At 44.8% G+C, this 18,013-nt stretch overlaps 1 protein-coding gene across 30 annotated transcripts in view; it reads right to left on the minus strand.

Annotated features, from left to right (window-relative positions):
- Nucleotides 1-7,757: 7,757 nt before the first annotated feature.
- The window catches only part of NRXN3 (neurexin 3), a 637,781-nt gene continuing 627,525 nt past the window's right edge, over nt 7,758-18,013 (minus strand). For 19 of the 30 annotated variants that reach the window (XM_088460848.1, XM_088460844.1, XM_088460847.1 and 16 more), the window contains one exon: nt 7,758-15,160. In XM_088460848.1, the coding sequence (XP_088316974.1) occupies nt 14,232-15,160 (929 nt within the window). In that variant the 3' untranslated portion in view covers nt 7,758-14,231. Of the gene's footprint in view, nt 15,161-16,399; nt 17,186-18,013 lie in introns of all 30 variants that reach the window. The other 11 variants (XM_088460858.1, XM_088460856.1, XM_088460855.1 and 8 more) reach the window with 2 other exon arrangements.

Genomic DNA, 18,013 nt, shown 5'->3' on the forward strand with positions numbered 1-18,013 from the left:
CTCGTTATTTAGGCTTCGTACTTCTGATATACTTCTGATATACGTACTTGTTCTCTCGTTATGTAGGCTTTGTACTTCTGATATCCGATTATAGGTATAATTTACATTTTTGGCTCAGCTTGATAACCAAACCCGTCTTTTATATAGGCTAAGGAGAACTCCCAGACTTGGCTTTCAGTAAGGCAGCATCAGTCTTGGACGGGCTTGCACTTTATTCGTAAATACTGACTGTCAATGTAACCAGTAACAGCGAACTGGTGGCTTGGTCCATGAGCCAATCAAACCCAAAGAGTCTCTATTGAGGCCTTGAGGCTCCTGGTTTATCGACTACCGAATAACTACAGCAATATCTGCAGTGTTCAGGGCATGGGATGGTGCTACAACAAATCCTCCTCATCCTGTACGTATCACTGCTTTATAGACTGAGGATCACATAAAGAGGCTGGAAGTAACAGATACTGACTGCAGACCTGTCCAAACCAGTGTTGGCAGCTCTCCAGCCTAGGGGAATAGGACCACGTACGGGCAGCGGTGGGTGACGGGTGTTGAATCCCTTATTTGCAGAGTACTACAGAGGTTCCTCGTCTGCGGTTTTCATGTTACTTATTTCAGCCACAGAAATACTGGTGCAGCATAAAACTCTCTGTATTCTCCGGAGAGGCTGCAGAACAGGCATCTGGTGTTTCTGAAACGTCCAGGGGGTTCTTTCTTCACCTTTTATGTGGATTCGTAGTATAATCCCACCCAGCCTGGGATGGTGTATGTAACTTGTTTTTTGCGGGTAGTCTGTTCCCATGTAGTGGGTGGGATGCCATACGCTGTGTTGGTGAGATAGGCGGAGCAGCTGGTTCCATGACAGGTCCTTGGTTGCAATGCATTGCTTTCTTTTGTACCAAGAAGGCAATAGTGTTTCGGTGGAAAGTCCCTATTCCTCCCTCTATTGTAATTTACTGGACTTATATAAAGCTGTGTACACACACACGTCTTACAAATCTGGACAAACCCAGTTAGTGTTCTCCATATGGGATGAATTCACGTCTGATTTATGTCACTAGAAGAGTGCACTTTGAATCCGGTCCTCAGGGTCCGCTGTAGTGCATGTTTTCCATATCTCCTAGCTGGAGCACAGGTTTATATATCACAATATTACAAATTGTACATAAGCATGTTCTCCTTACCCATGGTGCCCATCACCCGAGACCCAGGGGCTGTTCTGCTGCAGAGTGGGGTATATGCAGAAGGACAAAATCAGGACCTAGAAGATCATTCTGGTGAGATGTAACTAGCGGGGGTCCCATTTCCCCTCGCTCTAGTGATTACCATTCCTGCTGTCTGTATGCTTTATGGTTTGCTTGTTTTATCAGAAGCGGAGGCTGGTAAAAAGTCTAATGATTCCCCTATAACACAGAAAACCAAATTACCAGGTCAAACATTTCTACCCGGTAATTTGCTGATTAACACAGGTATTTTTTCTGTCTGAAGGGCCAACCCGGGTCGAAATTCCCAGTTCTCCGACCAAATGTTTCAGCCAGTAATTTGGCTTTCTGTCTGAAAGGGGGTTCAGGCTGGGACCGGCAAAAAGACCCGGCACTTAAATGCTGGGTGAAAGCCGGGCATTATGGGAAATTGTGAAAGTGGTCTATTAGGGAAGCATAAGTGGTCCGGGCAAACCCTAGGAGATGGGGTTTTACTGCCTGGCACATGGGTGGATTTGGGTGCTTCTATATGGAGGCCTTTTGAGTGCAAACATTGGCAGCCAAACACGGCAAATGATTGATCTCTATAAGTTGTACATTGTAATAGCTGGACCACCCACCTCAGTGGCTGAGCAATTGTATGTCCATCATAACTTCTTATACTAATTATTGGATATGATTAAAGGTGAGCTGAGGTCTGTGTATTGCAGCATTACACCAACATGGCAGAACTATGGGCCTGATTCACTAGTGATGGCTTTTCCGCTAATACGCACGCAACGCAGTTGCTAATATCAGCGGTGATATGTAATTGTTTGCATTCGCATTGCGATCGCAGCCTAACATAAGGACGCCATTTCCCCTTACATCCATATACTAGGGCAACATAGCGAAACAATCTATAACATCGGACCCAAACGCACAGTTAAGGCAGCTCAGACCTCACGCAGGAATTGCTAACTTCAGCGCACGCTATGGCACTCCCTGTCAATCACTCTTCCATGGGTCTGTGTATCCTCTGTGAGCGCAGTGGCTAGTGTGCGCACCTGCAGTGCAGAACGCAACAACCGGCCGATTGTGTGCGTATGCGCCAGACGTTTCAGGCTCTGAATCCTACCTGACTGCCTCCATCATGCAGTGTTACTGACAGGATGTTTTATATGCATAGGGAGACCACCATAATCCACCAAACCAACTATATCGCTAATATTTTCATTTCTGATTATTTCTAGTTTTGTTATTTGGAGTTACTGTATATAAGGCAAGTTGTATATTGTTAGGTTTAGTATTGGTAGATAAATGTGGAAACACTCGGCACATGCTGCGGCTTGTTGGGGATCATCCTTTCATTTCCGTGTATTTGGACCCCCTGCGCTGCTCTCTGTACCCCTTCATTACACAACTAGTACTGGGGTTTATCAGTGAGATGTGGGGAGAGCGTAGATAGGGGACCAATGCTTTATTGCTCATCCACATTCTCACCACCTGCCCCCCACGGTTCTCACTAACGAGGTGCCTGGTGCACATGAGTAAGCAGTACGGAATCACGAGGCCGCTTTCCCGCGGTCTTCCCAGGATTGCACCATTCCATCTCCTAATGTATAAGCCAGCACTGAGTCTGCAGCAAAGTATAGTATAGCTTAGTGCTGAATCAAGCAGGATTCCAGCATTGTAACGCATCTCCCGGCATCTTATCCTTGAAAACCGTTCTAATCCCTGGGGCTTCTCTGCGACTCGGAGATAACTCTTCAAGAAAAATAAATGTTTCCAGTTCAATATAATGTTTACTGTAGAATTTTTTTTTTCCTTTCTGCTCCTGAAGCAAATAAAAAAAAAACAGATTTGGTAAAAAAAAGAAAAGTATATACAGTATATTTCTTTGAAAACTCTGAGGTTGCATATAAATGGGATCTTATAATGGGGCCTTTCAGCATTTTTATTGTTGGAGGACAAGTAAACTGCTGACAAATTAATCCCGGTAACAAAGTAACACAGGGTAGAAATCTGAATAAACAGCGATGAATTGTCAGCGTTTGTACAGAGGACCTCTCGTCCTAATTAGTCCTCCTGCAGATACTACGGTGGGGTCCGCCGATCAGGCCAGGTGTCTCTGTATGGAGAAATCCAGGGTCTCCATTCCAAGGCGCTACATCACTCATCCTCTGCCTCAATTCAGGGACACAGCTTGAAGAAATTCTTCTGGCTCCATTGTAATCAATTTGGGCAACAATGTGATCTGCAGATTATGACGTCACTTTATAACCTTCATGCTGGTAGCCCAGAGGAGGAAAGGTGTGACATTTGGGTTATGAGGGGTTAAGGAGCGGGCTTTAAATCAATTTCCTAATCTAATTCCACAAAGCAAAACGAGGCACTGGGCTTTCTGGCTTTAATAATTGAGCAGTTCATTATCCCACCACCTAAATTATGGATAGAACCCACCTCAATGATACCACCTACAAATATCTTCTGATTAAACAGCACCCGGCCTCCTATAGTCTAGACATGGGACCCTATGAAATCAGATCACTCTCTCTGTCCTTTTTCTTATCCTCGCATTCCTGCTCCGTGTATACCTGGACGTTATTTAGCCGGCCGTGTCTCATCCTATGAGGATCTCCAACCCCCTGAGCTTGAATGCTACTCTCATATCTCTGCTCTATAATAAACGGCTTTATAAGATTGCACTAGTGATGATGCGCTAAACATGTAAGCGTGCACACACACATAAGTTCTATAACCAGAAGCACTGAATCTGCTGGTTCCAACACTAAACAGGCCTGCTTAAAGCTTACCACCTAATATTAACGGTATACAATCGGGAAACCGGCTGCCTTAATACCGACAGCCGGCTTCCCGACTGTCATATCCCGGCGAGGGTGAAATGCCGGGCGACTAGATGTAGCCGCCTGTCATTTCCCCGACGCCGGGAGAAAGGCACCCGGCAACCCGATCGGGGGGGGGGAGGGTTAGGTTTAGGGCACCCGGGGGGGACTTAGGGTTAGGCACCCCCCAGGGAGGGTTAGGCTAGGGGGAGGGAGGGTTAGGCACCTCCGGGGGGGGATTTAGGGTTAGGCACCCCCCCGGGGGACTTATGTTTAGGCAGCGGGAAAGGGGGGGTTAGGGATAGGCACTTAGAGGGGGGATTAGGGTTAGGCACTTGGGGGGGAGGTTAGGGGGTTAGGTTAGCTTATACTTACCTTAGCGACGATTGGGATTTCCAGCACTGTCGGGAACTCTGCTTTTGTCGGCCAGGCCCTGCCGGGAATCGAACCGCCGGCCATGCGGCTGGCGCTATTTCATACTGATTCCATACTAACATGCTCCCCACACCCAGGGCCTGCTTCCTGCAGCTGCCATTCCAAGGTCTTTTGTTTTACAGCCCAGTAAAAAAGGTGGCTGTCTGGCACTGCGGAGGGGAAATGAGCAGTGGCCTATCGAGGGTTTTTGGCACATAGGGCAGAATGAAAAATGGCAGTGCCCCTTATGCAATGCCCCCTGTAGTAGTGCCCTTTATGCAGTGCCCCTTATGAAGTGCTCCCAGTAGTAGTGCCCCTTATGAAGTGCCCCCTGTAGTAGTGCACCTTATGAAGTGCTCCCAGTAGTAGTGCCTCTTATGAAGTGCCCCCTGTAGTAGTGCCCCTTATGCAGTGCCCCTTATGAAGCGCTCCCAGTAGTAGTGCCCCTTATGCAGTGTCCCCAGTAGTAGTGCCACCATTAGTGCCGCTTATGCAGTATTCCCAGTAGTAGTGCCCTTTATGCAGTGCCTCAGTAGTGCCCTCAGTAGTAGTGCCCCTTATGCAGTGTCCCCAGTAGTAGTGCCCTTTATGCAGTGCCCCTTATGAAGTGCTCCCTGTACTAGTGCCGTTTTATGCAGTGCCCCAGTAGTCCCCCTTATGCAGTGCCCCCAGTAGTGCCCTTTATGTAGTGCCCCCAGTATTAGTGCACTTTATGCAGTGCCCAGAGTATTAGTGCCCCTTATGCAAAGCCCACTGCAGTAGTGCCCCTTATGCAGTGCCAATAGTAGTGCCCCTTCTGCAGTGCCACCATTAGTAGTGCCCCTTATGCATTGCCATTAGTAGTGCCCCTTATGCAGTGCCACCATTAGTAGTGCCCCTTATGCATTGCCATTAGTAGTGCCCCTTATGCAGTGCCACCATTAGTAGTGCCCCTTATGCAGTGCCATTAGTAGTGCCCCTTATGCAGTGCCACCATTAGTAGTGCCCCTTACACATAAGACAATACACCACTATACTTACATGAATCCCTGCTCCTGCACCCACCGCCGTCCTACTGCTCCTCACGCTCGGCACTATGGGAGAGACGTCATGACGTCTCTCTCCCTTCACCCAATGCGGGAGCCGGAAGACGGAGCTCTGGAGTGAGCTCCAGCCTCCGGCTACTGCTGCAGGGAACGAGCTGACGGGCACCCGCTGGTAACAATCCCAAATGGAATAGGTAGCGGCGGCCCTGAGTTCAGTAGCCAATAAGAATCTGCCTCACTCTTATTGGCTGCTGGTGGCTGGTGTGACCTGGCCGGCACCTCAAGCCCCCCCCCCCAGTGTTCATTCTAGCACCTGTCACAACCCGTGCAGTTCCTCTTTCCTGAGGTGTCGCGCTCTCCTCTGGTGCCTACTGCACACTCAGCTGATGCAACACTGCTGAGATACAGACCAGAGTGTGCTAGAAGCACCAGAGCAGAGCAACACCCCAGGTAGGATAGAGGAATTGCACAGGTTGTGACGGGTGCTAGAATGAACACTATATGATTGGTCATCCCTAGCATACACCAACCTCCATGACCATTTTAAGGCGCTGATTTACTGCCCGGGTGGTAATGCTCCCTTCCTAGCACGCTGTGTGCACGAACACTCCTCCACGTTCGCTCAGGCGCCTAGAGTACACGTTACTACGAGATCTTTTTGTTTTCCGTTAAAACATTTTTCTCAACTTAACCAACACTAACTCTTGTAAAAAAAGATGGCATCTTACCAGGCTAACAGAGTGAGCGTAACCAGCAAGTGCGGTCAGTCATGTGACATCACAATGTGTAATGCCTTGAGGTCGGCCATTCTAACATGCAGTCACTTACCTCTCAATGCCCGAACATGTCGGCGGTCATCACATTTTCTGTACTTCAGGCTTTTTGCAATCAGTGACTCTGGACCAGTCTGCTGCGCTCATCAGCAAGAGTTCAGCTTCAGTCATTGCTGGATTTATAGTTATAGTAACTGTAGTTCCATAGATGTCATTATTTACTGCCATGTATATATGTACATCTTTGTAGTTGCGCCAGAAAGCCCCTTCTGGAGCGCCATGTCCCGTGAGACTCTAATGCCGGGCGTCTTTTTTGTGGAAAATGTGTCTAATTCGTGATGCGGTTAGGACGCACCAGCAGACTGCGCTGATTCATTTGATATGTGACAATTGTATATATCTGTGTGCGACTGAGTCTCTAAATCTGTATATAAAGTGCTACAATGTAGCGACCGCAGCTTTATTCATTCCAAGTTCCGTTGTATATCTGTACACAGATATACAGATGTCACATTTTAAATGAATCGGCAGAGTCTGCCGTGCGCCCTAGTTATATCGCATTGCGACTTTCGCATTTTCGGCAAAAGAAGACGCCCGACACTAGCTAAGTAGCACAGAATCTGACGGCTCTCTCACGCCAAGCAAGTCGCACTGCATGGCGTACTGAGATATATGCGGACACATCTGTACATGGCAATCAATAACTACATAGCTGGTTAGGTTCTTACTTTTCTATGCACTTTGAGCAGATACTGTAATAATAATAATACATTAAATACTATACTTGCCACTTCCTGACTAGTTATTATAAGGACAGGATCAGACAGTGCTGGGTCTCTATATATAATATACACAGATCATCTGACTGGTTATTATTATTAGGACAGGATCAGACAGTCCTGGGTCTTTATATATAATATACAGATATCTCCTGACTGGTTATTATTATCAGGACAGGATCAGGTAATGCTGGGTCTCTATATATAATATACACAGATCTCCTGACTGGATATTATCAGGACAGGATCAGACAGTGCTGGGTCTCTATATATAATATACACAGATCTCCTGACTGGATATTATCAGGACAGGATCAGACAGTGCTGGGTCTCTATATATAATATACACAGATCTCCTGACTGGTTATTATCAGGACAGGATCAGACAGCGCTGGGTCTATATATAATATACAGAGACCTCCTGACTGGTTATTATTATCAGGACAGGATCAGACAGCGCTGGGACTCTATATATAATATACAGAGATCTCCTGACTGGTTATTATTATCAGGACAGGATCAGACAGCGCTGGGACTCTATATATAATATACAGAGATCTCCTGACTGGTTATTATTATCAGGACAGGATCAGACAGCGCTGGGTCTCTATATATAATATACAGAGACCTCCTGACTGGTTGCTACAGTACTTTATGGTCCTGTGATTTAGGATGGACTGTGACAGTCACTGGAACAATGCGAGTTACGCTATAGAAGAACAGAGAAGACCTTTTTATTTTACTGTTTAGTTTTATTTTTCAGATAAGATTAAAAAAAAAAGAAAAAGGAATTTGATAAAGAAAATCTTTACACGTACACAGCAATGACATTACGATCCATTTAAAAAGTAAAAGCACACGCATACAAGTCCCTTTAGTGGTCTTTTCATACTCTTTGTTAGAAGTGACATTAAAAAGTAAAAAAAAATAAAAAAAATGTGAAAATAAAACAAGCCGCCTATGATTGTAGGTGTTTGGCAAATGGCAGCTTTGTCTCTGAAATGCCACGAAGATAATACACATTGCTAATCATTTCATATTGTTTCTTTTTATTTTAACTGTGGCAAAGTAGGCATGAGTTAGTCATCCCACGAAGACCTGCTGCCACCACAGAGGGGGGCTCTGTGTGATCATTCAGGCAGCAGGGGGCTTGCAGCGGAATCTAAACACGTTCCGACTAGCGGTATAATGGCTATCGGACCCCCGGGGCACAGCCAGTTCTAGTCACCAAACATGTCTATCCTAATAATAATAATATGCTTGGACTGCGGTCTGTCTGTTCTGCAGTTGATGCGAGACCTCCTGTATCCACAGCTACAATCTTTAATAAAGCATACTAGTAAAGGACATATTTAGTAATCACATGCTAGCCCCACTGCCATGAAGAAAATTGCCTGTACATGGTAAGGAACGCAGTAAACAAGACTTAATGATATGTCTTCATAGCCTGGGGTTAGAAGGTGTTGGATGTGTAGAAAGACATCTTCCAGCAACTGTTCAGTCCTCGCAGATGTGTGCGAGACCACTTAGACATCACTGTTACAGTGAGAAGGGACCACTCGGATATTACTGTCATGGTGAGACTCTAGACCCCACAGATGGTATTAGGGACCATACGATATCATCTACATATTGCCCAATGTACGCCATGGCCATGATTCCCACCTGCAATGTATATGTGACGACTGTTACTAAACATGTCGATGTCCCGGTCATGTGGCAGAGATTATTTTCCCCGGGGCGTGCATAAGGCAGCTCAGCTTTGCGGGATATGTGCAAATCTGTGGGCTTGATTCAGAACCGCAGTTGAGCGATTATCGGCCATCTGCACATGCGTGTGAGTCGCACTGCACATTCATCATGGTACATTACCGTGGTCACTTGCGGCGCGTATTTATTCACCATGGGATTGACAGTCAGGGAGCGTTTGGGGGTGGTAACAGGGAATGTTGGCCAAAACCGCAGGTGTATGGCGACAGTTTTTGTGGGCGTGTCACATCCTGCATCTGCGATCCCGTATGCAGTGACCTTGGCTCTGCGCTACCATAGAGTTACTCAGGGCTGCTAGCGTCACATGATCCGTGACCGATTCTGCGCCTTTGCAGATGTTTGGATTTGCAATGATGCTGGTGGAACATCTCAGTACGACCCCAGGGATCTGCGACATTTGTATATTTTCACATAGCGGCTGCATACAGGATCGCAGCTGCGGGGACTATAGCGTTCAAATCTGAATCTAGCCCTGTGACCGCCGCTACCCATCTTCCATGTGTAGCAGTGTTTAAGGAATAACTTATATATATATATACATCACTTTCATTGTATTTAAATTGGACTTAGAACTTATTATATGTACTTGTGTAATGTTATTAGTAATAATATGGGAGCGGCGTACCAGAGTTATCGGAGAGGAGGTATTCCCTACACAGTGCGGTAACGTCACGCGCATCGCTACTGTTCCTTGGCACATACAAGATATGCTTTCTAGTAATAAGTAACCGTCACAATTTAGGGGGTCTATGGCCCTGATACAGAGCCGGACACTCTGAATCAGGGCGTTTTTTTTTTTGGAAACGCTCGCATAGCTGTGGATGACCACCCACAGCTATTGCCAGCGGCCAGGATGATGGTTGCGATGGCCAAGACCATCGCAACATTCAGGCTTGCGACGAGACCCTTGTGGTAGGGTCTCGTGGCTGCAAGCCCCAGAGAGCTTCTGGCTCTAATAGAGCCGGAAGCTCTCCTACTGACATCACTGGTGATGTCAGTGGGGCCGCCCACAAACGGCAGGCGTTCACATTGGAACACCTCCGTTTGTGAAGCCACCCCCACGCCACGCCTCCAAAACAGTGCGAGCTGTCGATCAAAATCGACAGCCGCCCCCTTTTGGTGCGAGACCCGGAGCGCCCGTCGCTAGCCGGGTCTCGCGCATGCGCACGTCGGAGCCGGCTCTGGCGTGCGCATGCGCAGTGGCCTAACATCGACCTGCTCACGAGCGCACAGCGCTTGCGAGCGGGACTGAATCAGGCCCTATGTATTAAGCCTTGGTGAGAAAGTACCAACCAACCAGCTCCAAACTGTCAATTTTCAAACCCAGCCTGTAATGTGACAGTTAGGAGCTGAATGGTTGGCATTTTCTCTCTCCACTTATCGCTCTCCAAGTGGTATATTTACTGAAGTGAGGGTTTTTAGATGTGGAGTTGTTGCCCATAGCAACCAATCACATTCTAGCTATTAGCTTCTAGAAGGTGCTAGATAAATGATAAGTAGAGTCTGAGTGGTTGCTATGAGCAACATCTCAATTTCTAAAAACCCACCCTTATACTAAATATACCCCCAAGACTTAGTACTTAGACCCCATAATCTCTTGGAGCCACTTACTGTCCAGGTATCTGTGTATCGCCGCGTGCATGTATTTCCTGAGAAATACAATGGATCTATACATGTGAGACATACCCCAGGGAGCGGACCTCAGCGATGTGTTCAAGGGGGGGGGTTCTGCCGCTGTTAGTGGAGGGCTGAATACACAACCATCATCAGCCTCCCATCAGTGTAATGGTGCATACACACGGTCAGATGAACGATTGAACAATTTTACCAACGATTTGAACGATTTCAGACAGTATTAAAATGAATGGAATGGTCCAAATCTGACTGCAAACACATCAGATGTCAGATATCGTTATCTGACAATCGGGAACGCGCATCGTCCATCGTTGCAGGCTCACATGTCAGATATGAACGATTGAACGATTTTTACAATCGTTATCGTTCAGCTCTGACAGAGAATCTGACTGTGTGTATGCACCATAAGATAGAAGACTATGTACCCTGAAGTACAGGCAGCTGTTAGTGCGGATGTAAAGCGGATTGTACGCCAATACGGTCTCTGGGTGGAATTAAATTGATTCTTGCCCCCATTGCGCCAGACGAAGCTATTCAATTCTTGCTCCTGTCGGGCACGATCAGCTGCCAGCGCTACATTTCAGCTCGCAGCCCCTGGGGGATGAGAGCTGAAATGTGCGAAAAGCGATCGCGCCCAGCACTTTGGTCAGGTTTAGCTGTTTTACGCGGATAAACCCGACCACTTTGGGCGCGATCAGCACAAAAATCTGGAACAATTGCATAGCGGCCCGCGATCTCCCGTCACTTTAGACGGGAGATGCGGGAATTGAATTCCGCCCTCTGATGTTCATGTACTGATGGTGACATTTATGCATAGTCATAGCGGCATAGTGTTTCTAGCTCTTCCGCCTCCCCCTTCTCTGACTTGCTGGAAAGCTGATTCCTGTCAAATGATTAGTTTTGGGCTTTTAGTGTGGACAGGATTTACCAGCCACGTTTCCACCTGCTCCATCTAGGCCTTAGCTGGCAGTTATGGGGAGACTTCATCCTAGATACCAAACATCCTCCTGGGTGTCCTACTGCTCGTCTAGGCCATAGGGGGCAGCTATGGGGAGACTTCATCCTAGATACCCAACATCCTCCCGGGTGTCCTACTGCTCGTCTAGGCCATAGCTGGCAGCTATGGGGAGACTTTATCCTAGATACCCAACATCCTCCCGGGTGTCCTACTGCTCGTCTAGGCCTTAGCTGGCAGTTATGGGGAGACTTCATCCTAGATACCCAACATCCTCCCGGGTGTCCTACTGCTCCGTTCCTTACACATGTACAGGACACATTACAGGCATGTAATCACAGCAGAAAAGCAAAAATACATATTATAAAATAGAAATCCTTTTCATGTTTTACAATTTGTGTCATTATCCCTTCCCCTCCATGTAATACTGTGCATCGGGGGAGCTGTGGGGCACAGAGATGGCCGTATGTCTTAAGAATGTGCTTGTGCTTACAGAGAGGAAACGGCGGCACAACCCAGTAACTAAGAGACCCCCCATCCTTCCAGCGGCCGAATACCTGATGCCAATTATAAGCAATGAACATGTATACGTTTGCTTTGCTGCCCCCAAACGCTGACGACCTAGTATTAATTTGGTGCAAAGCAAACGCGTGGTTCTGCCATCGTTTAATGGACACACAACTCCCCCAGCGCCCAGCATTGAGCTATAAATGCCTCTGACATGGAAACCAGGAGGTGAAAGGGTTAATACGGTAGCTTGTCATTAACCCCCTTCGAACAGAAATGGTTAACGCCTCTGCTTTGAGGAATTCAATTGGGCGGTCACTTATTTTGGGTCAAAAGGCACAAATTATCTAGAGAAATATTTAGCAGCCGTATCCCTGCAATAGTGTAGGGCGATATTAGGAACACAAACGTTAAGCTACAGGGGGAGAGGGATAGGGTGTCCTCTGATTGGGGGATTCCGGACATGGGACCTTGGTCAGTAGCGATAATCTTACTGCTTCTCATGTACAGTATTTTTCTATAAAGTGCATTTTGGATTTAAATCAAAGCTATTTCTTGTTGCTCATTTGGGCTTCATACATTCTTTACACCTTATGCATAAACCGGACATTGTCGCTTGTAAATGAAGATTTTGCAGCCCGTTCTGGGAGCACAATTAGTGAGAATATCCAGGCAGTGGTGCTGCAGCTGGATAGCGCTACAATTAGCCACTGAACACAGAGGTGTCTGATTGCTCCCCATCCTAAAGGGAAAACTCCTAATACGCCTAATTATTACATTTCCATCCCTGATTGCCGTTCTTCCACCTGTCCCAGCGGCAAAATCAGCAGGCGCCTGTGCAAGCACAAAGCAGGATTTTTTGGGTAAAGTGGGCTCCTCTTTTGGTGCGTCGGCAAACCTTACCGGCATTGCACCTGGCACTGAGGGGGTTAATGACAAATCTGCCTTTTAAAACACAATATTCCTGTCCCCATAAACAAATACCAGTCATCTCAATAAATATCTCTGCATATTTATATATGTATATATAGATTCTACTCGTAATAAAATTCATTTTCTCTGTTAAATTCATCTGTGAAAGCATTTTTTAAATGTAATTTCATTTTGTCTGAAGTCCTCAAAAGCAGACTGGACAAGGCCCCTAATTCAGATGGCGTTCTACACAGGTAAACAACACTACAACCGTAAAGACATTTTGGCTTTTGTCACAGGTGTCTTCCCATCTGACAGGCTTCTGTCCGCACCAGTTCTATATTTGTTGCTTTCATGTGTTTGTTTTTTGCATGCATCGCAGGAAGTCACAAAACCGGAAATGCAAAGAAAAAAAAGTCTCCTTTTATGGATTAAATTTTTTTTTTTTTTTCTTTAATAAATATTATTTTTTCTTCTGTTTCCGGCTCATATATTTTTCAATTGTTGACATTTGACAAAAAAAAGGACAATGGATTCCCTTCCCCTTTCACACCGGCAGATTTGGCCATGTGACAGAGTTCTGCGCGTTAACAGGCGCAGGTCGGATCTCGCTATACAGACCCGGGCCCTCGCCAATCCTCTTTCCAATATAGTTTTTTTTTTTTTCTTTTGTATTTTATTTAAACATACTGCAAACAATATGTCCTATAGACACCACAACCTGATATGAAAAGAGAACACACCATGATTTCTTTATATGGCAACAATCTTCATCCACAAACATTCAGCACACCCACACACACTGCTATTATACATGGGGTTTACAGTTCCTTGGCTGTACATGGCCACACCCGGCCATGTTGTGTATTTTCATTATAAACAAAGATGGGAGAAATTAGAAAAGAATTTAAAAAAATAAATAAACCTCCCAAAAACCAGAAACATAAAAATGGATAAATAAATTAAATACGGTTCAGAGTCTTTGACTTTTTTTTGTTGTTGTTTTTGTAATTTTTTTTTTCCACTTTGCTTTTGATATTTTAAGGCTCTCTCTAGAGTGTTGGTGTGATGGATCCCAGGGGCTCCTCCAAACTGGATCCACACAGATTGAGGAGAGAGCCCTAGAACTGGTCAGCTGGAGTTCACTTTCTTGTCTGTGTATATATGTTTTGCCTTTAGCGGCAGACAGAATAGTTAAGTGTGCTTTATATTACAGTAAGCTGTATCCAGCCTGGGTAGAGCAGCAACAGCTCTCGGTCATCACCTGCCTCTGGCACAAGGCAGCTGACTCTCCATTCCGGTCTCTAAACATTGCTCTTACTGTCCTCTGATATATTTATATTTCTATACATCAACAGCAATGTACGTTTCGCCTTTGCCGATTTGAGTTAGTTCACATCTGAGTTTGCTTTGATAACATATAGTAATATTAAATTTATTTTACACATAATACTCCTTGTCCTTATTTTTCTGCTTCTTGTGGCCTCCCTTAGAGCCATGCTGCTTCTCCTTCATTAGGGCACCATTGCTCTGAGCAGAGTTGCTGATGTAGTTCCTTGTCTCGTCCACCTGGTAGGACCCCTCGTCCCTGTTTCTGTACTTGTACATGGCATACAGGAGGATCAGGATGCAGAGAGCAGCGGCTGCCACAATGCCGACGACCATTCCCGTCGTGCTGCTGGACTCCCGGACCACCTCAGAAGCCCCCGGGACCCGTCTGCTTCCCGGCATCGTGGGGTTTGCTGTGGGCACATTACGGAACATGGGGGATGTTATTAGCGGACTCCTGAGCTTTGTGCTGTCTAGCTCATAGGCAGTGGGAAATGGTAGCAACACTATATCGGGCTGGGGTTTGAGCTCATGGTTATTCATTTTGCCAGCTGGCACCATGGGCACCATCCCAGATGAAGACGTGGAGTGTATCAGCTCAGGGGGCAAACTTGTGGTAGAAGTCCTACCAGGTTCGGAGACTTTGTTAGGTCTAAAGTCCTTTGATCCCCATTTGGGCGCCTGTGATTTGAAGCCACCATCGAAGAATGATGTGGAAAGGCTCTTATCTGTTACCAAGGAGAGGGTGGTGTAAAAATCTTCATCATCGGTAGGGGGCAGGTTAGAGTCAAAGGTTTCCCCTGAGCCATACCCAGATATCACCAAGCCATCATCATCATCATCAGCACAACCATCGCTGCCTTGGTCCGACAAGCAAGGTAACCCCGCCTCAGGTGTCACAGACTGGGAATCTTTGGTGGTCTCAATTATGGTGAGGAGTGGTTGGAAGGTAGGGGAGAGAGTGATGGAGGTTGTACGTGTAGCTACTGAAGGGGTATCTAAGGGATCCTCTACTAGGACGGGTATTACTAATTCACCTCCTAAAAGTGAGAAACCGCAAAAGGAAAACAAAACAAGGGGGACAAGAAGTACAGAATTAGTAATGGAACTGTAGCATACATGAAAGCAAGCATAGGTGGACAATCAATTCTAATATCTGGCCTGCATCACTGAAGGGTCTAAACTGGTCTTATCATCTGACAATTGTGTGATTTACTGTATCCATCCGAACCCAAGCAAAGACCCCACTCTACTTCCCCACCTTGCCTTGGAGTCTATATATATATTATGGGCTAGCCTTGGCCAGCAAATCCAATTTAGCAATTGTCCCAAAAGAGTGCAATTTCCTGCCACTACAAGAGGTCGCTGTGCATAGGGACAGTTGAAGGCACAAAACTCTGGTCTCTAGTTGAGGTCTTTTAATACTGCTCTGTTCCAGCATTTATCATCTTGAACAATGTTAGAAGCAGTACTTTAATGTAGATGTTGATCAAAAGCATCCTAAATAATAAGCTTTGGCGACAATTCATCAGTGTCTAATAGAGCCACTAGGGTGCTGGTTAGTTTTAAGGGTATACATGGCCAAATAAGATATTGTATTTTTCTTTGGATATCTTAACTAATGTTTAATTTTCTTATGGCTATTTTGTGACAACTTAATGCACTATTTGTCATGTATAAGTGCAGGAATAAACATATCTAATATTTTGTCCCTATATGTGAGGACGTTTTGAGATCTACCTGGAAGTGTAAGCATCTTCCTCTTCTCTCCTACATATAGTCACAGCATCAGCTATAGTAACCACCTCATCTATGTTTAAGCTGTGAATGTAAAATTAGTCACATGTCATTCGGCCTTGGCAAATGTTGCCGATTGTGCCAGAGAAACATCTAACTTTCACTAGCAAGTGCTGTCTATCATATTCAACCTCTGGGGTAGTGGGTACTCCTATAACTATATACAGACAATTTAAACATTAAATATAAAAAATTAAACATTGAAGTCCCCCCCAAGAAAAAAAAAAACAATGTAAAAAGAAAACAAACAAATCTCCACGGCAAATGCAAGTAAATAATATGTTTGAAACACAAATACCACAAAGAAAAAAAGTTCTGAAAAAGATTCAACTTAGGAAATGAGAAACTGAAATTAAGGTAAAATAAAGAACCCCAACCAAAAAGCATAAAAATGAAGAACCAAAAATACCACGTTACAAAAAAAAATAAAAAATGAAGAATTAGAAGTACAAAAAAAATACATTACTTTGCTGGAGACTTACATCCACAAATTGCCCGCATGTTTTTTGGCATGTAAAAAAAAAATTTACAGAACAAAGTTGTGTAAGAATGTCAAACGGATACATTCTTGTCAATATTTTTGCTTCGTTTTTGTTAAATTTTGAGTTACCCTCCCCCTAATACTTAACCAAAAATAAAAGCAAGTTTAGTGAGACGGTTTATAAATCTGGAGTTGTCATTTAGCTATACTTGATTTTTTTTTTTCTTAAAGACAAAAAAAATGACACAAGTAAAATGACACATAGGACTCACAGCACGAAAACACAAAGAGAATTTTCCTGTGGAGTAACATAATCACACACTGGCGCTTGGCTCATATTTCTCTAGGTCTTTTGAAGTTAGTAAAATAAAAAAAGAAATAAGAGAGAGAAAAATGGAGAACAAATAAAATCAACCCCTGTTAATGTTTTTAGAATTTTGCTTTTTTTTGACATATAAATTAATGCTGGAAAAAATTGCCCAATTCGTCAGAATCCGTTTGTGCCTATTCATACTGGATTATATATATTTTCCTATTGATTGCTCTCTATGGAGTTAATCACTGATTTTTCTTTATTTTTTCTTGAGAGAAAAGAAAAAGAATAAAGTCTAATGGATGGAATAAAGAGGGTGCAAGGAGGGGGAGGGTGAGGTTTGAGAAATTAGGGGAGGTCAAATCTATAAGGAGACTAGACATTGGATGAATATTAGTAGGCCGAGGGTGTGAGTCAGTTGCCATGTCCATGATAAGGCGTTACGTAGTGATCTAGCAGCTTTTGAGCTTCTGGCTGTAAGGAAGGGACAGGCAATATACAGAACAAAAGAAAAAAAAAACACAAAATGAACATTTGCATGCCCATCTAAGAAAAGAAAAAGCAAAACTCTAAACACCGACAGATATTACAGACCCTAAACTGCAACTTGTCCGACATGCAAATCTCCTTCACCTTCATCACCCACCCAAAATTTTTCAGATCCACATCAAACAGTTGCAAGAAAAATATCAGACAGCTATATCTTCTTGAAAAAAAAAAAAAAAAAAAACATCCTCAAAAAGTTTTTTTTTTCTTCTACTAAAAAAAATATAAACGAGAGCGCTGTTAACATGAAGAGCGGAGCTAAATTAAGTCACAACAGACGGGGCTTGCGTTGAAGACATGTGTCTGTCCTCGGAACAATCTTAGCTGCAGGCCAGAGAGAAAGGAATATAAAGTAGCAGGGTGTGGTGTTTACTGACTGGTAGCACGCCCAGCAAGGTCCAAAGTCGGACATAGACCGGGATCAGTAAATCAGGGCAGCTAAAGTTGTTCCTTTTGTAAATTGCATTGTAAAAAAAAAAATGATAGCATATTTTGCGGCTCATATTAATGCAGGGAGGGCAGAATTTTGGAAACAAACCAAGCATCAAGTAAAAGGACATTTATACTGGAGAGGAGTTACACTGACAAATAAAAATCACAGGGGGGGAAAAAACATTCTCATCCCACAGGGGAGAAAAGGAGTCCCGTCCTTTGATGCCAGAACATAAGGAATGTTGGACAGTTTTTCAAATGATGCACACACAGACTGCGCGGGGAGTACAGCAGGGGTCGTTTGCCGGAGCCAATGTTTGGCCA

The sequence above is a fragment of the Taudactylus pleione genome, unplaced genomic scaffold, assembly GCF_031769625.1.
Source record: "Taudactylus pleione unplaced genomic scaffold, aTauple2 ptg000987l, whole genome shotgun sequence".
Taxonomy (NCBI): Eukaryota; Metazoa; Chordata; class Amphibia; order Anura; family Myobatrachidae; genus Taudactylus; species Taudactylus pleione.